This window comes from Onychomys torridus, chromosome 4, assembly GCF_903995425.1.
Source record: "Onychomys torridus chromosome 4, mOncTor1.1, whole genome shotgun sequence".
NCBI classification, from domain to species: Eukaryota; Metazoa; Chordata; class Mammalia; order Rodentia; family Cricetidae; genus Onychomys; species Onychomys torridus.
The window spans coordinates 65,146,801-65,173,227 of NC_050446.1; the positions used below are offsets into that span (position 1 = coordinate 65,146,801).

Consider the following 26,427-nt stretch of genomic DNA (forward strand, 5'->3'; position numbering starts at 1 on the left):
AGCCATGGGTTCCCCTGTCCTCCCCCCTCCCTCCTTCCCCCCAACCCCTCCCCTCCATTCCCATGTCTTCCAGGGCCAAGACTCCCCTGGGGATTCATTTAAACCTGGTGGATTCAGTACAGGCAGGTCCAGTCCCCTCCTTCCAGGCTGAGCAAAGTGTCCCTGTGTAAGCCCCAGGTTCCAATCAACCAGCTCATGCACTAAGGACAGGTCCCACAGCCTGGATGTCTCCCAAACAGTTCAAGCTATTCAATTGTCTTACTTATCCAGAGGGCCTGCTCCAGCTGGGGGCTCCACAGCCTTTGGTTCATAATTCATGTGCTTCCATTCGTTTGGCTTTTTGTCCCTGTGCTTTTTCTAATCTTGGTTTCAACAATTCACACTCTTACAGTCCCTCCTTTTTCTCAACAATTGGACATCTGCAGCTCCACCTGGGGCCTGGCTGAGGATCTCTCCATCCACTTCCATCAGTTATTGGATGAGAGTTCCAGCATGACTGTTAGGGTGTTTGGCCATCTGATCACCAGACTAGATCAGATCAGGCTTTCTCTCGACCATTGCCAGCAGTCTACAGAAGATGTATCATTGTGGATTTCTGGGGACCTCTCCAGCACTCTGCCTATTCCTGCAATCTCCCCCAAGAGCCAGCTATAGCACTCTTGGGCATATACCCAAGGAATGCTCAATCATACCACAAGGGCATTTGCTCAGCTACATTCATATCAGCATTGTTTCTAATAGCCAGAACCTGGAAACAACCTAGATGCCCTTCAACTGAAGAATGGATAAAGAAAATATGGTACATATACACAATGGAGTACTACTCAGCAGAGAAAAACAATGACATCATGAGGTTTGCAGGAAAATGGATGGATCTAGAAATAATCATCCTGAGTGAGGTAACCCAGACTCAGAAGAACAAACATGGTATGTACTCACTCATAGGAGGATACTAGATGTAAAACAAAGATGACTAGACTGCTACACAACTCCAGGGAGGCTACCTAGAAAACGGGACCCTAGGAAAGACACAGGGATCACCCAATGACAGAGAAAGGGATGAGATCTACATGAACAACCTGGAAGACAGTGGGAGTAATGAAGGGCAAGATTTGAGGGAAAGAAAGCTTAGGAGAGCAGGAGATCCCAGCTGTATCAAGAACAGAAAGGGAGAACAAGGAATAACAAACCATGATAAATATTTATTTATTTATTGTTTACATAGTATTCTGCCTGCATGTGTCCTTGTAGGCCAGAAGAGGGCACTAGATCTCATTACAAGTGGTTGTGAGCCACCATGTGGTTGCTGGGAATTGAACTCAGGACCTCTGGAAGAGCTGTAGATGCTCTTAACCACTGAGCCATCTCTCTAGCCTGGTATGATCTTCTTTAATGGTCTCCATCTATTGCAAAGGGAAATTTCCTTGCTGAGGAGTGATAGCTACACTTATCTGAAGGTACAAGGACAAATGTTTAGACTATGTTTAGGTTTATGTTCGGTTAGTGAAGTGGTGGTTTTAGTTTCTCCCCCAAATACCATAACTTTACTAACACTGAGTAATTAACTAATGTTTCAGCATCAGGCATGGTTTCTCTCTCATTTAGTGGGCCTGAAGTCCAATTAAAGATCTGTTGGTTACTGCCAAGTTATGCATGCCACTAGTGCACCCTGGGGGTTATCATGCCTTGTCATTGGTGTGATTCATAGGCAGCATAACTAGGTAGGATTGGTGATTGCATCCCCTTCTTTGGAAGCTTGTATGGTTCCTGTGGAACCATGAAAGCTAGTGTTCAGGAGGAAGGTATTCATATCACTTCCAGCTCAGCTGCCTCTGGGCTCTCTCTGTATCTAAAGTGTATGGTGTCTTCAGCAGTAAGGACTTATCATCCACCTCTGGTGGGCAACCAAAGAAAATGACAATAGCCTGCATGTTTGGGGGAGTATATTGAAAAATCCTGACCAAAAACTCAAAACAGGGTTTGTCATGTCTGGTATTGGTCGTTCTATTAGATGGTCTTTGGTGCTTGGTGAGGGCACCATCAGAGCAAGTGATAAAATTTTATTTAAATTCTATATGTATATTTATACATAGAAGTACATGTAGTATAGGACTTTTCTTTAGGTAAATAGTTAATGGTACGATTCCTTACAACTTTTCAGGCATCTTTACAGTTATTTCACTTTTCTTCCTCCTTCCATCCCCTCCCTCTCCCTTAGAAGCTCCCCTTTTCCCATTTCTCTGAATAATTTATATGCTGTTATTCTGCTCACTATTGCAACTCCCTACCATGACAATGGTCCCCTTTATCTTCATGGTTTCTGAAGTTACTCCAGGATCTGTATCTGTACTCACAACTGAAGATTTGTATCTAGAAGCTTCTGTTAGGAGATAACATGTGACATATATCTTTCTGGGTCTGGGTCATCTCACTTAATATGATATTTCCTTACTCAGTCATATTATCTATAAAGTTTATGATTTCATTTTTCTTTACAGCTAAACAGGATTTAAAAGTGTACATGTTCCACAATTTTGTGGTCCACAGATCAGTTGCAGGACGTTAAGGGTATTTCTGTGTCCCACTCTTGTGAAGAAAGTAACAATAGACCTAGCTGAGCAAGTGTATGTGGATTTGGATTGTGAATCAGATGGGCATAATTCAAGGAGTGGTAGAACTGAGTAACATGGTAGGTTTAATTTTAGCTTTATATGAGTTCTCTACACTGATTTTCATAGTGACTTCACCAGGTTGCAGCCCCAACAAAGAAATTTCGTAGCACCAAAGAACATGTGCAGAAGAAGTCCAAGATTTTGTTAGAAGGCTGCTATGATGCACCATCAACATGTTTTCTTCACATTACTGCTTCATTTCATTCAGGAGGTCTGTCATTTAAGCTGTAGACAGATGAAGGCATAAAGTTGAAAAGCATAAAGCTAGAGGACGGTTTCTGCCCAATCACCTTGTATTATAACCTAGGTTAGCAATGTGTATTCTTATCCACTCTGGTTTTGATCAGGACACAGGTTATAAGAGCTATGAGAGTTATGTATATAGATCAGTAAAATTTTCGTATTTAATCTATATCTTATGGCTTGAAATATGAAAAATTTTTGTATATTCTACCTATTTTATTTTGTTTCTAGCTTCATTTGTCTAATTCGGGTTTCCCCTTCCCCAGTGAGAATATATTTTCAGGCTTAAGTAACATTTTGATATATCACAGAAAAAAATCCATGCCATCCATGTTGAGGAAGCTTTTCACTTCCCTCAATCAACCACACCGGAACAGCCTCCCTTCCTTTGTGAAACAGACTTTTTTTTTTTCTTACTTTGTAAACATCCAAATTTATGCAAACAAAAGAATCCACGGCAATGAGAGTACTGATATTTTAAATAAGGGCACAGACAGGACCTTGCAGTTGTTGTTACTATCTCCTTCACTTAGCTTGAATTCTGCCACTGGCATCTGCAGAAAACCACGCCATTGTGCTCCTTCAGGGTGGACACCAGAGGAAGCAGAGCCCTCTTCTGGCATGTTAGAACACAGTTTTTCTTCTGTGTCTGCAAGAGCACAGTGCTAGAACCCTGTCCCTCAGATTCCCATCATAAGACAAAAGGTATGGTGGGTCAAATGGTGCCATTGCAGCCCTCGCCAGTTCTTTCTATGCCAGCACTTTTCGTTGCCTTTTTTCTCAGATCTTTCTGTGCAAACACGCAGGGCAGGGCCTCTACGGCTCTTCTAAAGCAGCTTGTTGATATCAAGCTGACCTTCCATCCCGACCATAAAAAGGTCCCTGTGAGGTACTTGACCAAGAATCAGAAGCAGAGGCCATCTGAACTATGCAGTTCCTTGTTTTAAGGGCTTTGCAGTTTCTTAGATTCCATTTTTTTAAAACTTACAAATAACTCCTTTTGTAAAAAAAATATTTTAAAACGTAATTCTTTATTGATTATTTAGAAATTTTTCATCATGCATCCCAATCCCGCTTACCTCCCGGTCCCTCCTCTTACCCCTGCAGTATCCCCTCAATGCCCCCCCAATCAATTAAAAACAAAGGAGCTCTAAGCCACAGAGAGATTTGAGAATTGTAAATCTGTTATAATTCCATAATTGCCATTTTAGTTCTTACAAACACAAACAACCACAATTCTTCAATTTTATTTGAACACAGTTTTTTGTTTGTTTGTTTGTTTTGTTTTGTTTTGTTTTGTTTTGTTTTGTTTTGCTTTGTCTTGTGTGTGATCAAGTCTAAAACCTATGTCTGGGGGAGTTGTAATTTTTTCCTCTTAATTTCAGCCCAGTGTTAATAATATAACTGTTATCAAAAAAAGTAACAACTAGTTTCAACAGATGAACAGTGCTTAAAGACTTCCAGTACTTCCCTCTTGCCTACACCTCACACGTTAGCCTTGAGTCCAGGGCCAAGACACTTTATACTATTCATGTTTATGCTGAAATGCAATGTTATGTGTATTATCCAAAAATTATGATCTGAAAATGCAGAGATAATGATACCCAAATGGAGCAATCTTCAGATGAATAATGCATTTCTGAAAATTAATCATGTAACATAAGCATTTGCTTTTAAATTGCTCTTTGTAAAAATTGTATTGTATTTTGAGATATTCATACATGGACACTGTATTTTCTCATTCCCATTCCTCCATTGTCCCTCAAACTCCTCCCATGCTCCATCCCAACTTTATGGCATCTATTTTAATTTTTAGTGATATATAGATATAGATATACACCTCCTGAGTACAATTAGTGTTGTTCATAAGTAGGTGTCCAAGGCTAAACACTTTAACTTACACATTCTTTTCAAAACCCTAAACATGACATGCCTGATCTCTCCTAAAATTACTATTTAAATTTATTTTTAAAATATTTTTTCATACTATATGTTTTGATAATATTCTTTTCTCTCCTCCAACTCTTTCCACTTCCTGACTACTTAGAAAATTTAATGTGAATTTTAGGTAAATTGCTTTTGTATTAAAATGAATGACATTGGTTTTTCTTTTCTTTGTTTTTTGAATTATTTTTGAGATTTCAATTTCATTTCATTTCTCTCTTCCCTTTTCTTCCTCCAAACTCTTGCATTGATTCCTCCCCTCTTTCCATCAAGGATGGCCTCTTTTCTTTCATTAATTGTCATCATGTGTATATATTTGTATATACATCTATATTCCTAAATGTAACCTGCTCAGGCTACATAATGTTACTTGGATGTATGTTTTCAGGGCTGTCTGTCTAGCTCTGGACAACCAATTGAGACAGGCTCACCTGGGGAGCTCTATCTCTCCAGCTTTTAGCTTTACTCAGTTGCCTATAGTTCTTTTTGTAGGGTTGAGGCCTCATGGGCTTTTCCTATCCAGGTTAGCACGTTTGTTGGTATCATTCTTGTTGAAACTTGTTTTTCAAACTTAAAGTAGAAAACATACTTTCTTGTGGGTTTAATTTTGATGTAAATTGAATACAATTAAAACATTTTCAAGGACAGCATAGTTTTATATCTGTACTTATATAAATACAACTATTTTTAAAATTTTCCATAATCTTCTGTCATTCTAAAATTTAAAAAAAAAAGTTACTTTTTTAAGGTGCTATACAAAAATATAGGTATGAACCAAGTAGGGAATAAGTAGACAACAGAATTGTTTGTTAAAGTCTACTGCCTGTTTATTAACTAGGAATTGTAACACAAGTGCTCAATGTGGGGAATGCACTCTTATTCTACCTGTAGTGACTTTTTTACACCAGAGTTTTTGCATAGCATTTTTCATCTCTGAATTTCTCAGGGTATATATTAATGGATTCAACATGGGAGTAATAACTGTAAAAACCACACTTATTGATTTATCTATGGGAAAGTTAGACACTGGTCTAACATAAATGAAAATGCACGGGACAAAAAACAGTACGACCACAGTGATGTGAGAGCCACAGGTGGACAGGGCTTTCCTTCTCCCTTCCTGGCTGTAGCTTTTGAGAGAGTTCAGGATGAATGCATAGGAGATTAGGAGAAGGACAAAAATGATCATACAGATTGCTCCACCATTGGCAACAACAGTAAGACCAATGAAGTAAGTGTCACTACATGCCAGTCTCAGTAGTGGGTACATGTCACAGATGAAGTGATCAATGACATTGGGTCCACAAAAAGGGAGATTAGACACAAAAATAAGTTGAACCACAGAGTGGGCAAACCCGCCAACCCAAGCTATCACCAACAGAAGGATGCAAATCTGCCGATTCATGATGGTCAAATAGTGAAGGGGCTTACAGATGGCCACATAGCGATCATAGGCCATCACCACAAGGAGGAAGACCTCAGCACCACCAAATAAGTGCTCAGTAAAGAGTTGGCCCATGCAAGCTGTGAATGAGATAGTCTTTTTGTCAGAGAGTAAGTCCATAATCAACTTTGGTGACGTGGAAGTGGAATAAACAGCATCCATGACTGACAGATAAGCAAGGAAGAAGTACATCGGGGAGTCCAAGGAGGGGCTGGCAACCACCGTCCCCACGATGAGCAGGTTGCCCACCATTGTCACAATGTAGATGAGTAAAAACATGACAAACAATGCTTTTTGTCCAGTTGGATCCTGAGTGAGACCCAGAAGGATAAATTCTGTGACATTGTTTCTCTGTCCCATTTAAATATATGTGGATTGTGTCTCAATGAAAAGCTCAGGAGAACAGGGTCTGCAATGATAGCATAAAAAAAAACACAAATTTATTCTGTTCTTAAGCATATATTCAGTGATACTGAAACTGATAAAAATATAAATTGAAGAGATATGTAGTAAATAGAGGAGTGTGGTTTTAACATATAATGAAGTCATATTTTACATGTATAATTTCCTTAAATGTAACATTTACATATAGGAGGATACTGAAAATACAATTTATGTGTGTAGATTCCAAAAATCAGCTTAGCCAAGGGAAAAATTTAGGCTCAATGTGAAAAGTCATGGGCTTGAGTCACTATCAAAGTGTAAATATTAATATGTTTCCATTTGCACAATTAGAAATAAGAAGACTGCACTACATGATATCAGAATCCTTCCTTTCCAAACAATCTACACTGCTGGTATTATGGCCCTGGCTCTTTCTCTCATTGACTTTGTATTCTTTCTTATATCTTATTATCAAATGAGAATTCATTTTAGTTATCCAAATTAGTAATCCAAATTAGTTGCTATTACTTGAAAATGCCATCTAGCAGTACAGGGATGTGATAACTGCAGTGACCAAATAACAACTCTGCATTTCCCAGTCATGTGTACAAAGAACCCAGGTAAAATAGTACAGCAATGAATAGCATGGACTCAGGATCTATAGAGTGCCTGCTATACTTCCAGATTCTCTCACTACCTGTATAAGCAACAACAAATAAACTAATCTCTCTGTGCATTAGTTTCATGATTTTCACAAGGGAAATATGACACCACCAACTTCTGTTTATGTAAATGTAGAGTAACCTAAGCACTGCTAAACTCTAGCAAAATCTAAATTAATAAAATGTGTCTCTAGTATTCCTGATAGTTTTATTGTGAAACTGAATTAGAATTAATAATAAAATCTCTATCAATTTAATAATTACAAATATAAACCAGGATATAAAAACATTATACCTGTTACCTATGGACTAATTTTCAGATTTAAGTTAGACTTATATCTATTAGACATATATAAAGTATAATATGTACCTATTTTAAAGAGAAACAAGTAAGTGGACTTCACACACAGATAGTAGGAAAGGGATGTGAAGAGAGATGTGCACACTATGTAGACACACAGACACACACAGAGAGACACACAAGAATTGTAGCCTAGAGTGACAAGCCTAACACAAGAAAGACTACAAACAAAATAAGAAAATTAATTCCTAGGGTAAGCTATACATAAAGTAGGAGCCAGAGATACTCTGTTATTTCACTAAGTGGTAGGCATGATATACCTTCTACATGTCTCATTCACATTACTGCTTCATCTTATTTAACAGATCTATCATTAAAGAAACAGACCAACAAAGGCACACCTGTTGCATAACACAAAACTGTGAACTTATTCTTATTTTCAGTCCTCCTTGAGTTATAGACTAGTTGATGTTTATCTATTTCTTCTTAAACTTCAGTTCTAGTTTTGGTAAATGGAGTACATGATTATTATATAATTATGTAGTTATTTACATACCAAAGTAAAAATTAGTATTTGAACTCTATTTTATTGTGTCAATTGTCAAATATTTTTGCCACAAAAATGAAGAATAATGTCAACATGATTCCAAATTATAGCTTTAATATCTTTTTAAAAATTAATACAGATTATTAAGAATATATTTTTCTCAAAGAGCAAGGAGGGGTATTGGAAAGGTCTAGGGGGAGAAAATTAAGGAAGGCAGAAATGTTGTAATTATAATATCAAATATAAAGAAAAAATATTTTTCTCAAAATAAAATATATAATCACAAAAATACCACACTAGTATTTTATGATAATAATTTTAATCTGTCTAGTTAACAGCAGTTTTGACCATGAATTTGTTTCTGAATACATGCTAAAATGTTTGCTCAGGTTATTTATAAAACTTCATATAACCCTCAAGGTAATGACAGAAATTGAATCTTTTATATTGTAGCATGGTGGTTAAGATGTATAATTTTTATAATTCATATATCTAAAACAAATTACATGCAAATATATTGTGCAAAATAAAAAATCTCATAAAGAAAAATATAAGGTACTAAGCTGATTGGTTCATTTGCTGTATGTTTGACATATTTATACATATGTATTTATAGACCATTTGTTGTTGTCAATACAGAAAATAAATACCTGTCAAATATAATACTAAAACAGACTGATATTTTCTAATTAATGTCTATGTTTTGGTAGATTTGTTATTAAATTCAGTTGCCCCCAGGAGAATATATGGTCTTTTAGCTATTAGTTGTATTTCAAGATATCACAGGGATTTGCATCTAGCATTCATTCTCAGTGGTTTCATAAGTATGTATTTTTGGTCTTGCCCTGGGTCTATAAAACTAATGCTTCTTCCATTCAGGTAGTTAGATCTCTCTAGTAGCTATGATGTGATAATAAAATACATGAATAGTTTATGTGTAGTTCTAGAAATCACCACAACTGATGACAGTTTAAGTATTTTTATACCTGCTTCTCATTAAGTCAGTCTTTTAGAGAGGTATCAAAGTGTAAATGCCCATATTGTAAAATCATTTAAAATCAACATATACAATATAGCTGTAGGTAGAAATTCTTACCTGATAGGAAACATAACTTCGTGAAGGAATAAAGATATATTTTTTATTTCTGTGTAAAATTTGGTCTGTTAGTGGAAATCAACCTGACCTGGGCTATTATTTGGTAGCTCATATACACAAACACAAAATTAAGCAATGTTTTAAAAAACACACATTTTTTCCATTAATCATTTCTTGTGAAACAACAAAAAATTAACTGTGCTGTGAGGATTCACAATTGATGTGTTTACATTTAACTACCTAAATTTTAGGCCCTCTGTTTGCCAAGCAAAGCTTCAATTTAATTTCTTAGATAAGAAGATGATGGAAAATTTTCCACAGGTTAAGCAGAATTATAAATTCTTCTCAAGCATCATCTTCCTAGGAAATACTTCTTCTTCCTTAAAAATTAAAAAAAAAAAAACTACTTGTACATCTCCACAGTTTCATCAGGAAATTAAATCTTACACAAACTTCTGGGAGCAGTCATAGATATAACAAGAGAGCGTGCTAGGCCAAAGACTGGAGCCCAACTAAGGCATCCTTTAGCTTGGATGGAATGGAGTTCTCACAATGCCCTTGGGCCATTCCACCTGAAGAACAATGCCTCCATTTATATATGTAGGTACAGGCTATGGCATTGACATCATCACTGGTTTAAAGTCAAGAGACTACTCGGTCACCATAGAGCTATTTCTTAGAATTTTTGGAACAAATTCAAATTTAGCAATCTCTTCCAAAGAGGTTTCTTCCCTAGTCAAGTCCCTGGAGGAAAGAGACTCTGCCAAGATACAGGATCTGATTTCTCAGTAATGTAAAGAACCTATACTATGAAAAGAAAAAAAATATTATCTGCAGTGATTGATAAAACATGAGTTGTAAATTATCAAATGTTTAGTAAGGCCACTAATATTTAGAACATTCTGAAGGAGAGAGCATGCCCATTTTCCTTCCAACACCAAAGCACAGCATGGCATTACTCTGTAAGACTCATTCCAACCAAGGAGCTCTGAGTACAAAGCCAGAGAACACAGAACTTCAGACTTCTGCAGCTGGCACTCTAGCTCTTCAGAAGACAGCCAGTATAAGTTCTGCACTGTTAGACTGTAGGATTCAGTTAAGATCTGAATCTGTGTCAGAGGAATTTGTAGAGATATTCATGGTGTCAATCATTTTATTTCATTTCAGGATTCTATGAAATTAATAATTGAACAATAATGTGAGTACAGGGAAAACAGAATTATTTTTCAATACATGAACAGTATCTAAAAGGCTTCCATTGCTGTTCTTTTCCCTAGGCTCTCTGTCACCTCCAGTGAAAAGTTATAATGTCCTTTGATAGACACTGGATTTTTGTGTCATAAATACCCATAAAAAAGCTTCATTATAAGTTGTTCTTTTCAACTTACCAAACAAATGAAATAAAACTAGCAATCCCAAAGATTATATGAATTTCCTCTAAGACAAACACTAAATAATGTTGCCACTCCACTTAGTAAATGGTGAAAAACACATTAAACAGATTTAATTCTGTAAAAATTATCAAGGTATAAAGTCATCATGATCATTGCATCACTGCAAAATGATGAGCTAATATATAGACCTGAAGAAATGTAGTTGGAAGACACAAAAAATATTTGGAGTTGGGTTTATCTCATTTTTCTGACAAATTGAAAACTGACAGTTTTCAAAAGAACTGATCATTTGATGAAATTATTTCATGGATGCAATTACCTAGGTCTCTCCAACCTGAATTCAAGAAATTATTAATGCTCTTTTTAATCTGAGTGAAGTGAGTGTTTGTAACCATATTATGCCTACAGCAAGTCAAAATTGGAATGTGCTTGCTTCATTAAGTAAAATATGTGCTGAGTATTAGCATAATGTATTTCCTCCAAATATGCCAGATTCATGGTAATTCTCTGTAATTCAGATCTGGTACCACTCCAGTATAACAGGAAGAGATTATGTGTTTGTCACCTATGAAGTAAAAAGAAACATTTCTCAGTACCTAATATTAAAAGAAGAATAAGGAGACCTAGTGAAACGCAGTCAAAGACTTTCCACAACAACAGGGCCAATGAGCTATGAGGCTGTTGATGTGAAAGACAACAAAATAAATTCATTTTCTGCAAAGAAGTGGACTCTGTAGACAAGCTTAAATTGTCTGTATAATATTTTTATACAATAGATCTGACACTCAAACAAACCAAAAAAGGGAAGGGATGGGAAGACAAAGTGTGACTGAAAGACAAGAGTAAGGAAAACATGTATAGATGATGAAGATAATAAGAAGAGAACCATGTACAAGTGAACTTAAACAATAGAAATCTGTAAATTGCTAAGTAGAAATTAAATTTCATTTTGTAAATTTAAATTCTAAAATATGTATTAATAGAAATGAAGAGCTCACCACTTGGATTTAATGACAGATTAGAAAGGCATAATATGAATACCAAAAATCAAGCAACATAAGCAAAACAAATATTTTTAAAATAATATATGAACTATTGCCATTTCCCTTAGCTGCTTTCAGAACTTGAAAGTAATATGCTATTGCTGAAGACACTGCATACTTTAGACAGCTGACTTGGGGGAATTTAACTGGAAACAGGCCTGGAAGCCTCATCTCTGTGGATGGGCTCTCATCATATTGGAAGGTGCTATGCAAGCTGTCAAGGGAGAAAAGCAGCCAACCAGTAATCCTACCAAGATGTAAAGTCTATGAAACAAAGCAATGACTGTCCTGGCAAGATATCCCTATTGGTGGTATAGTGGCACTTCTGTCTTAGGGGCAAGCAACAGCTGTCTAATTGGAATTAAGGACTGATCAATGGGAGGGAATTAAAGGTACTGTAAAAAACCTACCCAACTACACATGACTGGTGAGGTGAGAGACCCTCGAGGAGAACTTACTAATACCATTTTCCTAAACTACTGTAGCCTCTAACTATATTCTAAACACTTACTCATATACTCACAGATTAGTGTAGCTCTAACCCGTCATCAAAGAGGCTCCATTTTGCACCAGGTAGAGACTATGAGAGCTCTGCAAATCTTTAAAGTTGATTAAGTGAGTTTAGTATGCCAACCTCAACCAATAGATGTACAACACAAGGCTCAAAGAATTCATGGAAAATGCATCAGAAAGATAAGAGCCATAAGACCAGGATGCTTAATGCTAGATAGGTTCACTAGACATGAGAGGGAATTTTCAACCATGAAAACTGAACTCTGGTTGCCTGAACAAACCTGTGTAATGACAGCACCAGTTATCATGCCAATGTAGATAAGAGAAATTCTACAAAGACCCATCCCTAGATGAAGAGCTTCAAGTGGTCAATGGTGGCTGAGAAGGAAATTCAGTTTCTTCCGGAAACAACCTCCAATGTAAAATGTCCAATTCCAAATGGTCAGCTGTGGACATATGAAAAAATAAATATTGCTAAATGGACTTACTTGGTGGGTTTGTTTGCATATATATGTATATATGTAAAATTTTAACACTTAAAGAAGAGGAGATAGTTGAAAGAATTTATAAAAAGGCAAAGTGAGTACCTTTCAGTGGACCCTGCCAAGGTATGCTATGACACTAAGCAAACACACCACAGGCAACAGAGTTAGTGCAAAAGGTTTATTGGAGGACAGGGGAGGAAGAGAGTGAAAGAACAAGAGTGAAAAGCTATGGTGACATGAGATAGGCAAGAGGGTAGACAGACACACAAACAGACAGGATGGGCAAGAAGAGAGACAAGCAGCAAGAAAGGCAAGAGAAGAGGGGGCTGTGACAGACTGGCACCTTTAAAGGGTACAGGTGTTGCAGAGCTAAAGAGGAAAGGCACATATCTGCAGGTGAAGTTGTAACTGCCTCAGTGGCCAAAGCAGGCAGCTGCCACAGCAGAAACTAACAGTAATGAGCTTGGCAATGGACAGGGAGAATGGGAGAAGTTGGATGGGGATGACAGAAATCCAACACTCATGTATGAAATTCTCCAAAAATTTTAAGCTGAAAAGAAAACATAAATGAATAAATTTTCAGAAAGCATCTGCTGTGCCATTGCTGGGTTTATAGGCCTTTATCTCAGCTGCAGTTGTATGGTTAGGAATTTTGACTTTACCGCATCACTCTTGAAAATAGGGTGCCCCTTTTATCTTCTTCATAAACGTCTGAATGAGGCATTCTCTCAGCCTCATCCTCCGTGCATGATATTCTTCTGCTTGGTGAGGACTATTTGTCATGCTTTCTCTATGTTTTTCATGTGACTTATTTAGTTTTTCATTTCAAATATTTTTGCTGTTTTTCATGGTTTTTGTTCCCTTGTGAACTTGCCCTGTGTTGATTTTGTCGCCCATTTTGCTGATATTTTCTTCATTGTCAACTCTTTTCCCTATGCCCTAGATAAAGTCATTTGATTATTTTTGTCTGTTTTCAGGTTATTGATAATTTTACATGATTTTTAAAAATCTTTCTCTGGCATTTTACCTATTTCAGTCTCTTTTACTTTAGAAGATAAGGAATCACTGTCCTTTGAAGTAGTCACATTGCCATGATTTTCATACTCCTTGCTTGTCTGGTCTGGGATTTGTTCATCTTTTGGCTAGTTTTCTTTAGAAGAAATGGTAGAACCTTCTTATTGGAAGCCTACTCTTGTTTTTTTGTTTTTTTTTTTTAAGTACAGAAGAATTTTTAATGCTTTTAATTAGCAACTTTATTGAAAATGAGAACACAGAGTCATAGGATATGGAGGATGAAAGCACCTGAAAACTGAAAACTTCTAGGTGCTCCTTTTGGACCCTGGGTGGACACAGACCACACCTAAACACCAATTTCCAAACACAAAGGCATCCATTATTAAGCAAGGCAAAAAGACAAGGTAGCTGAACCTTAATCAGGAAGAAACAGCAGCAAATAGCTTTGGTGGTGTAAATTTTAAGTTGGGGGGAAAGGGGAGGTCTGTGTTAGAATGAGCTGGCATAGGTTGGTAAGTTATAATTGGGTATGTCAATTAAGGCCAAATGGGGATTTTTGATTACTGGACCATGTTTAGATAGCTGGACCTTGGTAATCAGCCTCAGAAAATGGCCAAATAAAGGAATAAACCTTGGTGGATAGCTTTAGGAATGTAATCTAACAGGTTTAGCACGAGAGAGGGAATGGGTGAAAGGCAAGGCCTACCAGAGCCATGTTTGCCATGCTTGGGCCCGTTAGAGCCCCTCAGAGAAACCAATGCACTTTATAAAAGGAAGACCAATGTGCGAAATCAGCCAATGTGGCAAGCTGTATGAGTGAGAAAATTAAAAACTTTCTGTTCAGCTCAATAAACATAGATAATGAATGGCTGTTAGATGTAAGATGGGCATCTACCTGACATCTTTTTTATACATTTATACAATATATTCTGAACACTGTTTTCCCCTCCTCCAATTCCTCCCTGATCCTTAGCACCTCCTCACCTACCCAACTACATCCAATTACCCACCCTTTCCCTCTCTTTTTAGAAAACAGTCAAAAAATGAAATAAAATTTAAAAAGACAAGAAACACACAGACACAAACCAGTAAGACAAAAATAAATAAATGTGAGATAAAAACTCTACAAAGATACATTGAGTTCATTTTGTGTTTGTTGGCCATCTACTGCTGATCATAGAAAGCCTACATTCAATGATAAATAAAAAAGAAAGCAAAGTGGGTACCTTTAGTCAGGCCCTGCCAAGGTATGCCACTAAACAAACATGCCACACACAACACTTAGTGCAAGAGGATTTTTGGAGGGGTGGGAGGAGAGAAAGGCCATGTTAGAGTGGATATATGGGAGAGGCAGGCAGACAGACAGAGATAAAGGAAGAAAAGAGGCAAGAGAGGAGCAAGAGGCAAAAGAGGAAAGAAGAGACAAAAAGAACGAGCTGTGCCTGGTAGGCACTTTTAAGGAGTGCACATGTCACACAGCTGGTGGTAGAAAGTTACCTGGCCACAGGTGATGATATAACTGCTTTGACAGCAGTGGCGGGCTGCTGCCATGGTAGAAATTGACACTACCTAACTGTAAGTGTTGTTAATATGCCAAATGAGATTCTATTGGAGAAAACTGATTTTTCGTTAGCAAGCTGTTATCTATTGGAAATAGCTTCTGGGTTGGGTCGGGGAGTCATATCTACTTGCCCCTCTTAATGCTTGAACCACTTTGGCTACCTATTAGTGAGCTGTGAGGATACCCATGGCAGTATTTAGCAGTGTATCACTCAGGGCAGGAAGATTAGGCTAGAGTTCTATGGAAACAGCATCCCTAGAGGCTGATTGATCTTCAGAAGTAAAGCATTGTATGCAGCACGAATCCTAATTGGTCTTAATAATAAAAACCCAGAGTCAGATATAGAGGTAAATGCTGAAAGATCAAGAGAGACAAAAAAAGCAAGTCACAGCCACCGCCTCTTACCTTGCCTACTCCTTGGCCTGAAAAGAAGTGAGCTCCTGTCTCTACCCACTTTATATTCCTCTTGCCGTCCAGCCATATCATTTCCATTCTCTACCTTCCTAGTGCTGGGATTAAAGGTGTGAGATGCCAAGTACTAGGATCAAAGGTGTGTGTAACCACTGCCTAGCTCTGTTTTTTTTTTTTTTTTCAGACTGGATAAATCTTGTATAGCCCAGGGTGGCCTGGAACTCACAGAGATCTGTCTGCCTTTGCCTCCCGAGTGTTAGGATTAAAGGTGTGTGCCACAGTTGCCTGGCCTCTGTGGCTGACTTCTGACTTAGCTCCACTCTCTGATCTTCAGGCAAGCTTTATTTGTTAGATCACAAACAAAATATCACAATGGTACCTGGAAGAATATGAAAAGATTCACTGCTTTCTTTCTCTCAATCATATTTTCCTAACAGCTTTCTTGACTATGGCATTTTCTAAATCACTTGCTGTAGAACTCTGGGCTGTACTGCTGTAACTCTTTGACTGTGGCTTGTGATATTTTTACCCATGGAAGGCAGCAGCTATTCTATGTCAAAGTGCCATGAGTTCATAAGGAGACAGACATTGAAAAATAGTATGGTATTCTAAGCTAAGAAAATTAATGGGTTGTTTTTATTATTATGAAAAAATAGCCGCAAACATAGCATCCACCAGATGGGCTCATATAATTTTTCAATTGTTATTTGTTTAGATTTTTTGTATAAACCTTTGTATATGCCATTTTGTCATTAATATTAAAACAGTAATATTTTCTATATTTAAAAGTAATATGCTAGGTAACTTCTATGGAACTATATAAATAAAGTCTCTTTCAAACACAAATCTAAAGTTTATATTTTTAATATTAATATGCTATCAATATTTTATGAGGTAAAGAATGAGCGGGGTTGCTACATGTTATTTCTTAATTCCTCAAAATTGATAATAAGCTTCCTTAGCTCTCAAAATCAATTAAATTATTGAAGAAACACAAAAGAAATATTTCCATTAAATAAAATAAAATTACAGTACTAATTATGCCATAAAAATCTTTAGTTTGTATAAACTATTTTGTTACCCAAACTTAATGTGCATTTTCTACAAATTCAGAAAATCTTAAAAATGCATGTCATTCCTGGGAAGAAATCACTTAATAATTGTTTTCACTAAACATAGTTATTAACATCAAGGAGAAACTTAGTGTTGTAAAATAATCATCTGGCTTACCTCTGGATTTCTATATTGTGTGTAGGAGTAATCTATGACATTATTTTTCACCATTTGTTTCCTTATTTTAAAATGTTATTACTTATACTTTTTGAGAATTTCATTCATGAGTATTGTTATTTACATAATTTTCCCCCATCCCTTTCCTCCACTGAACTCCATCCATGTCACCTCACTCTCTCAAAACAATTCATGGACTCTTTTTGTTTAATTATTATTGTTCATATGTACATTACATTTATTTATTTATTTAATTTATATATTTATTTATCTATAAAAACAACTTGCTGAGTCCATTTAGTGTTGCTTGTGTATATGTTGTCTAGAAGTGGCTACTTGAGATTGGATGTTTGTTCATGTAACAGTCGCTAGAGAAGATTAACTCCATTTCTCAGCAGCCATCATTTTACGACATTTCTCTCACTTCATTTCCTTTTTCTTGTCCAAAGTTTCTTCATAGCACTTTTCATCTCTGCATTTCTCAGAGTATATATGAGGGGATTCAACATTGGGGTGATAACAGTGTAAAATACAGTCAATGATTTATCAATGGGTAATGTAGAAGGAGGTCTCACATACATAAAAATACACGGAATAAAAAAGAGGACTACCACAGTGATGTGAGAGCCGCAGGTGGATAAGGCTTTGCGCCTCCCTTCCTGGCTGAGATTCTTCAGAGAGTGAAGAATGACCCCATAAGAAATGAGCAACAGCAAAAAGATGACCACACAGATTGCCCCATCGTTGGCAACAACTGTGAGGCCAATAACATATGTGTCTGTGCAGGCCAGTTTTAATAAGGGGTACATGTCACAGATGAAGTGGTCAATGACATTAGGGCCACAGAAAGGAAGGTTATGTACAAAGAGAAGCTGGACTACAGCATGTACAAAACCTCCAACCCAGGCTACCACCAACAGCAGAACACACACACGTTGGTTCATGATGGTCAGATAATGCAAGGGTTTGCAGATGGCCACATACCGGTCATAGGCCATGACAACCAAGAGTAAAATCTCAGCACCACCAAATAAATGTCCGATAAAAAGCTGGGTCATGCAAGCTTGGAAGGAAATAGTTTTCTTCTCATACAGTAAGTCAATAAACATATTTGGTGTAACTGTAGTTGAATAAACAGCATCCATAAATGATAAATAGCCAAGAAAGAAATACATGGGGGCATCTAAACTTGGGCTGACCACAACAGTCACAACAATGAGCAGGTTGCCTGCCATTGTCACAATGTAGATGACCAAGAACACAACAAATAATATTTTCTGGCCTTCAGGACTCTGAGTGAGGCCCAAGAGAACAAATTCAGTCACATTGTTTCTTTGTTCCATATATCCTTCTGTATATTTTTATATTAGGAGTCAAACAAATTATTTGAAATTATATCAATGACTTCATGAAATTTTTAAATATTGTTTATTCATTCTGAAAATAAGAAAATAGAGATCTTGGTTTATTTTATTCCTGAACGTATAGATAACACAAATAGCAGTCTCCAAACTCAGTGATGTTACAGGCAAATTAGAAGAGACATATGAGGGAAATGAAAATATTGTGAAATAAATGAGTTGTCACAACTAGCTTTCACACTACCTAGTGGCTGATAAAATCAGAAATAAAACAAGTACAATAAGAAAAAACAAAATAATATAGATTAAAGATATAATGTAAAATTAAGACAAGTTAATATATAAAAGGAATAAAAGCTTGCAAGAAAATAAAAACAACAATATAAGGTTATCATAATGTCAAAAAATCAAAATATAATAAAAAGATTTTAAATTAAAAACTTTAATATTTAAAGAGCAAGTAAAAAATAAATACAAATATATGAAAACATTGTAGGATGCTAAAATTCACACATTAGTAGAAAATGAAAAACACAATAAGATGCTGAAATTCAAAAGTAGAAAAATAAAAATCATACATGAGTCTATACCTATCAAATCAACAACAAATTACTTGTGTAGTTGAAAATGATAGTTTTGTACTTGGAAGTGCAATGAAATTTTATATTTTAGACACAATTTAGCAATATATATTGAATGAGAAAATACAAGTACTTACCATCTCACCAGCTGTATCCTTTAAATCTGTTCCAAAGAAATTAAAGTTATGGAATGTAAACACACATTTTGCATTTATTTATGATCAGAGGAAGCAAAAAAATAGTAAAACAAATGGTAATAAATAAATAGGACACAAAATTTATTAAATATAAAATGCCCATTTAAGGGAATAACAATTATTCCAAAGAGACTGTTGAGAAAAACAGATATAAGCATAAAATTATACATAAAAGGATATGATACACATTTATTATAAATTATGAAAGAATATGTTTCGTTGCAAATATTACTTATATTTATGTTATTGATGCAGGAGGAAATAAGGAGCCTTATGTTAAAGGATGAAATGACAGGAGGAAATATCAAGCGAACGAGAGAGAGGAGGGGGCAGAATGGATTTCATATACCAAGCTATCATACCACACATTCGCACATGCCATGGCAACACAAGTAGGTCAGAAAACAATTGGCAGGAGTTTGTTCTCTTTTTCCACCACCTGGGTCCTGGAGGAGAATGAAACTCAAGTCAACAGGTTCTATGGCAGGCACTGACACCAGCTGAGTCATCTCACTGCCCACCTCTTTGACACTCTCAAGGACACTCTCATGTATTTCTCCTCCATTTCTTGTATCATCAATTTTTCCCTTATATTGCATTATTCTCTTGAAACATTTATATTCATCCATTAAAAAAATCTGTCCTCTTGTCCAATCATTACTTTCAAGGAAGCACCTATCTCTATTCTATGATCTTTGTCTACTCCTCACTTCACTAAGCCTGGTGGCTTACTTTGTTCTTCCTCTTACCTGTCCTGCTATTTATATCAAATGAAGTAGCGGCAGGCTTAAGGATCATGCTACGTTTTTAAATCCCTTTATTAAACTACTGAAGTGCTACATTATCCTCTAACACTTAACATATTAAACAATGCTAGGAGAAGAGCTGAGTTGACACTATCAACTGCCTGTGAGTGGAAGATCCCTCAAGTTGTTACACTGGAAATTAGTTGTTAAAAACAGTAATCAGGAAAATATATTGTTATATTTTTTTAATTTAAGGCATCCAGAAGCATTATAGTTTCATATGAATTCACATACATATTAATGGTCACAATGAACCCTTAATGGGAATGATTATCAAAATCTCACTGACAAAATTTTAAAAGACCCTTATAAATAAATACATATTCTTAGTTACCTATGTAAGGGCATATTCATTTAGCCCAAATTCAGGAGTGTGGTTCCTGATTACTGGTCCCGAATGATGACAACTTCCCACACTGATTCCACCTCTTAAGAGAGAGCAAAACAACACAAGCTCTAATCTGGATTTTGAAATGTTTCCACCTGAACAATTCTCTTCATACTTGCAAGAATTCTGGCTCATCAGTCTTTCAGGGAAAAAATATGAATCACTACTTTTTAAGCTTGTTGGGATGGTTCAACTGAATATTTAGAATATTCTGTAATTATAAAATTTTTAGTCTTGATTTGCAACACAGAAATCTGAAACAATTCTGTGGAAAAAATATCTTGAAATGATAAATAAATTTTAAATATGCACACTGAGGCTACATAGGTGAATTTTGTTGGAGACCAATGATACTTAATAAAAATCATTATAATATTTGTATTACACAAAAAGTAAAACAATGAAATACCGTTTAAAACATTGGATTCTCAAGTATACTAGCATGTAGGTATAGTTGAACTCAGGCTGCCTGAAGATGGAAATAGTATTAATTTGTATTCCATCATTCTTATTTGGGTTTATCATTTCAAATTCTGGAAACTCAGCTACATGAATACTGATATAGACAAACATTCTAAGGGAAAAACAAAGTCTGTGGATATTTTATACAGCACAGAATAACAAAATGCCCTATCATCGTATTTCCAATGCTGGTTTTCCTCTAATTAGATTCATTGGGACCTTATTTGTAATTTTGAAGGTAGGCTATGCATCTCCAGAGATACTCTCAAGGACAATCACTATAGATTTACAGAAACATAACCATTGAGGAAAATATCATGAATGAACAACTTGAGGACAAATTATCAAATAATAAAGTCCAATCTGGGCCCAAAAAAGTATGTACAAAATCTCATATATAAAAATTACGGTGAGTATATAGTTTGACCTACACTTTCCCAGTTGACAATTGATCCTACAGCAAAAACACAAAAATAGTAATTTCCAACCAGTTACCAAAGGCTTACTTCAAATGCAGCAATTTCCCTTAAGGGGAATAAAGTTCAAGTCTATACAGTCTTAGAGGTCAGTTGGTAGACTGGGTTTGAGTACAGAGACTGAGAAAGATAAAACAAGTGGGAGATTGTTCTGTCTTTGAGATACCTCGGAGAATAGTCCTTACAATGGATCCCGCAGTCACTAATCTACAACAAACATTGATACATATTTCAAAGAATTTCACTCAGACAAAAAAAAAATCTGTAAAAACTCAAAGCTATAAACTAATAGCAAAAATATGACTAAATTTTAAACAATTGTTTGCAAATCTAGCAAACTAATCTGTATGTCTCCACTTGAATATACTCTATGGATAAAAATTTCTACAAAGAAAGGTAAAGCACATCTAGAGATATTGTATATAATCATATTTTAGAAGCATCAATAATTTTGTTTACTTTCTTTGCTAGTTTTATTGGTGTAAAATTGAAAAGTAAGTAATTACACATATTTTAAGTATACCACTGATGTTTGGGTAAATATATACACTGTGAAGTGGTCACTATAAGTCATTATTAGATGTATCACTTTGGGTGATTATTTCTTTAAGGAATTTTTTTTTTTTGTTTGGTTTTGTTTTTCGAGACAGGGTTTCTCTGTGTAGCTTTGTGCCTTTCCTGGAACTCACTTTGGAGACCAGGCTGGCCTCAAACTCACAAAGATCCGCCTGCCTCTGCCTCCTGAGTGCTGGGATTAATGGTGTGCACCACCACCAACCCACACTTTAAGGCATTTTTATGGTTAAAAGAGTAAAATCTATTTGTCCTGATTTTTATAATTTGGAACAGTAGGTAATGTTATATACTATTGTTTTAGTCATAGTTCTCTAGAGAAACATAATGAATTGAATTAACATAATAAAAGGGGATTTGAGTGACTTATAGGCTGTAGTCCAGCTAGTCCAACAATAGCTATATCCCAGTGCAAAGTACAAGAATCTGATAGTAGTTCAGTACACATGGTTACATATCTCAGCTGGTCTTCAGTCTATGTGAAATCTCAAAGAAAAAGTTTCTAATGCTATTGAAGTAATGCTCAGCAGTAGCGTAGATGAACTTGCCAGCAAGAGTAAGAGCAAGTAGGCAAAAAAGCAAAAGCTTCCTTCTTCTATGTCCTTTTATGAAAGCTGGACCAGAAAATGTGGCTGAAATTTAGTGCGGGTCTTCTCATCTCAATGATCCAATCAAGAAAATCCTTCACAAATGCTTGGGTTTTACTTGATCCCACATGCAGTCAAGATGACAACCAAGATTAGCCATCATAGCTATAATATAGAATCATAAAAACTAAAGCCTTTCACATTATTCTTTATCCTCCAGGCTCTGACAAACATTACTTTCTGCTTCTGTAAGTCTAAGAAATATCCCACACAACTGAAAAAATGCATTATCTAACTTTTTTTGCCTGAAATGAGATATGGTTTAGTTTAACAATATATATTGTAACAATTGGCTATGTATATTTCCTTCTTAAGGCTGAATAATGTGTCATTGTATATCACATCGTTCTTATCCATTCCCCAAGTGCAAGAAATTTCAGTGTTTTCATCTGTTGATCGTCAACAATAACACAACAGTGAATATGGACTTGCACAGTTATTTGAAATACTTTTAAAATTGTATTTGTCTAAATGCACAGAAGTGGAATTTGTTGATAATAAACATTTTCATTTTAAAGAGATTTTGCTTTTAAATATTTATATGTTTTCTGACATGAGTTTACATACATGTGAAGGTAGATGTCCACAGAGTCCAGATGAGGGAGTTGTGACATGAACACTCTAAACTAAACTTGGCTCATCGCCATCATTTCCTTTCTTTTCCAAACCAATTTCCATAATAACTCATGAGGTGATAACGCCAAGAAGAGTGAAGAAGGACTTTTCTCCACATCATCACCAACATTCATTTTACTTTGTGTTTGGGTTATGAAATTTGTTTATTATTTTGGTGTTTTGTTATGTTTATAAGGGATCTACCATGGAACTCTGATTGATCTTGAATTGATGATACTCTTATTTCAGTTTCTGAAATGCTGGAATATAACAGGCTCAAGATCTTCTGCCTTTTAACAACAACTTTCTAACAGATGTGAGATGATATAACTTTTTAGCTCATATTTTCATTTCCCTGATAATTAGTAACACCATGAAACATTTAGCAGATACTTGGGTTGTTTGCAAGTCTTCTAATAATGTCTGTGGAGAATGAATGCACTGGAGTTTTGTAGTATATTGAGTTTTGTTGTTGTTGTTGCTAGGTTTTGTTTTCCTTTTTTTTCTTTTTACCTGTTTTATTTTATTTTTGAGATGATAATTACATCATTTCTGTTCTTCATTCTCTCTATCCAATCAAGCCCATATATCCTTCTTTGCTCTCTTTCAAACTCATGCATTTTTTTCATTAATTGTTTCATTTTTAATACTGGATCTCATGTAGATTACATTGAACTCATGATTCCCCAGCTTCTACTTCCCAGGTGCTTGGATTGCAAGAATATGCTACCATTTCCAGACAAGTTTGTATGTATAGTACTTAGAATTGAACTGGGACTGTACACACAATATGCAAGCATTCTATCATGGAGTTATGTCTATGTGGGGTTTATTAGCTTAAATAAGAAAATGAAATCATGTCATTTTAAGAAAATGAATGACATGCCCAGCATGTGTAACCACTGTACTATAGTGAATAAACTGTAAAAGAATAATGATAATACTATAAAAACATAGTTTGTACATTAATTAAATTTGTCATACCTGCTCTGAAAAGAAAGAAAAATAACAGCATATATATGAGAAGTATTTTCTGTCCAAAAGACATTTCTACTGAGAAAATTGTCAAATGATGGATCATGTAATAAATGATATGACTTTTCTTTGATCCAGCTTCTCCCTCCCATTTATCATCATTGAGTTTCTTAAATAAAAGATGAATATGACTAGCATGAGGACCATTGAGGTATAACACAAAGTGTATAGTTTTTATTACTCATTTGAAATGTGCTGTTTGCTATTATCATGACATCAATATACAAACAAGAATGACCATTTTTAATGAACACATTTTATAGAAAAACACCAAATACATTTCCCATGCATTCAAATAGTAGTTAAGGGCCACTCAAAGTTAGTTATTGCGATTTTTCAATTATTTATATATATGACATATTTAGAGTTATTGATTGATGTTTTTCCAATTCTAAATTTTATATATGGAGAGAGAGAGAGAGAGAAAGAGAAAGAGAGAGAGAGAGAGAGAGAGAGAGAGAGAATACATATAATCTATCAAGGTTTTCTATTGCTTTGAAGAGACACCATGACCACAGCAAATTTATAAAGAATAACATTTAATTGGTTGGCTTACAGTTTCAGATTTTTAGTCCATTATCATCATGGCAGGAAATGGCAGCATTGAAAGTACACATAGTTCTGGAGAAGGATCTGAGAGTGGAGAAGAAACCATATCTTGATCTCTAGGAGACAGGAAGTAAATTGTCACGCTGGACATAGCTTGAGCATTGAATAACACAAATCTCACCCCTTCAGTGACACACTTCCTCCAACAAAGCCACACTTCCTAATAGTGCCACTTCTTATGAGTTTATGAGGGCCAATTACATTCAAACTATCACACTTATACATATGTGTGTGTGTGTGTGTGTGTGTGTGTGTGTGTATTTATAGAACATAAAATGTCTATAACTCAAAGAAAGGCAAGTACAGCTATATGTATCTGTCATATATAATATATTAATATATATGTCATAGAAATTTTGGAGTGGGCAGAAACAAGACTTTCAGGAAAAAAGGAAGAGTGGGAGTTGTATATATGCAGTGCTCATGTATGAAAATTTTGATATAAAGTATTATGTCCATTTAACAGAATTATAGTAGTGGATTCTCCCTTAGGGTCTATGACCTGTCCTAGCCATAGGTTCTTAGTCCATTAATGGTTCAAGCTATAGTTTTCATCATGTGAAGTGGGACTTAAATCCTGTCTACTATCATTATGCGTATGACTATTTTGCCTGCATGTATATAAGCACTAGTAGTGTTCCTGTTCCCACAAAGTCAAAAGAGGGTGTCAGATACCCTGAAACTGGAGTTACAAATAGTTGCAAGCCACCATGTAGGTGTTGGGAACTGAACCAAGGTCTTCTGCAAAAACAGCAAGTATCCCATTCCCACCCCTAGAAACCTTACCTGGTTACAGAGGTGACCAGTTCAGGCTCCGAATCCTCCATTACTAGAAGTCTCTGTGTGGATCACCCTCATAAAATCCTGGGAGTGACTGCTACACTAAGTTTCTACATCACCTTCCACAAATACCTCTAATTCCAGTTGTCTCCTTCTCCTTCTCTTGTCCCTGATCACTTCTGCTCCATTGTCACCCACTGCAGGTCTACTCATTAGGCAGAGAGGGAGCCCAAACTGGAGATCTCCCTCAGGTCTCTCCCCTTGGATCTCAATTGCCTTGCCCAGCATTGATATGAGGGTATATGGATCTTGGAGACAAAGAAGTCATGGTGGGGGAGACTGGGAGTAATCTAGGGAGGGGAAGCTGTGGTCAGGATGTAGTGAAAACAATAAAACAAACAAACAAACAAACTTATTTGCTTTGGGGACTCTTTTCCTTTTACTGAGTTGCCTCTTCAAACCTTGGTATGTTAGGAGGTTAAACAGTCTTCCTGCCCCTTAATGTGCTGTGTCTGGTTGATATCAGCCAAAGTCAATGGGGTGTCAAAGGGAGTTGGGGAAGGAACTTGGAGGAGAAGAGGGAGGGGAATTTGCTGTCAGTATGTGTTAAAAAATAAAAATAAAATATTTTCTTTAAAAATAATAAATAAATAAATGAATGAATAAATAAAAAGTAACAGGTGCTCTTAACTACTGAGCTATATCTCCAGTTTGAGTATTATTTTCAAAATAAGATAAAATAGAAAAGGAAATAAGCAAATAAAGAAATTACTATATCAAAAGCGGTTGTTCATAAAAAGCAACCCTTGGGTACTGTTGGTGAGAACACAATTGCAATGTTGGAAAACACTACTTTGCAATTCATGACATTTCCAGGGATAGGAGTATGTGAACACCTGTATAACTAGGAGATATTTCCTTCCCATGTTCACTGCAGCTGTGTTGACCCTAGT

At 35.9% G+C, this 26,427-nt stretch overlaps 2 protein-coding genes across 2 annotated transcripts; both read right to left on the bottom strand.

The window, feature by feature from the left end:
- Positions 1-5,715: 5,715 nt before the first annotated feature.
- LOC118582412 (olfactory receptor 4A16-like) lies at positions 5,716-6,663 on the bottom strand. Its single transcript, XM_036185271.1, has one exon. It carries the CDS (start codon positions 6,661-6,663, stop codon positions 5,716-5,718), a length of 948 nt encoding a protein of 315 aa, XP_036041164.1.
- A 10,706-nt stretch (positions 6,664-17,369) lies between these two features.
- On the bottom strand, positions 17,370-18,287 carry LOC118582384 (olfactory receptor 4A15-like). The gene has a single exon (XM_036185229.1). The coding sequence runs from the start codon at positions 18,285-18,287 to the stop codon at positions 17,370-17,372; it is 918 nt and encodes a 305-aa protein (XP_036041122.1).
- Positions 18,288-26,427: the final 8,140 nt, after the last annotated feature.

Coding starts and splice junctions, on each gene's coding strand:
- LOC118582412 (XM_036185271.1), bottom strand. CDS start 6,663: ATGGGACAGAGAAACAATGTCACAGAATTTATCCTTCTGGGTCTCACT.
- LOC118582384 (XM_036185229.1), bottom strand. CDS start 18,287: ATGGAACAAAGAAACAATGTGACTGAATTTGTTCTCTTGGGCCTCACT.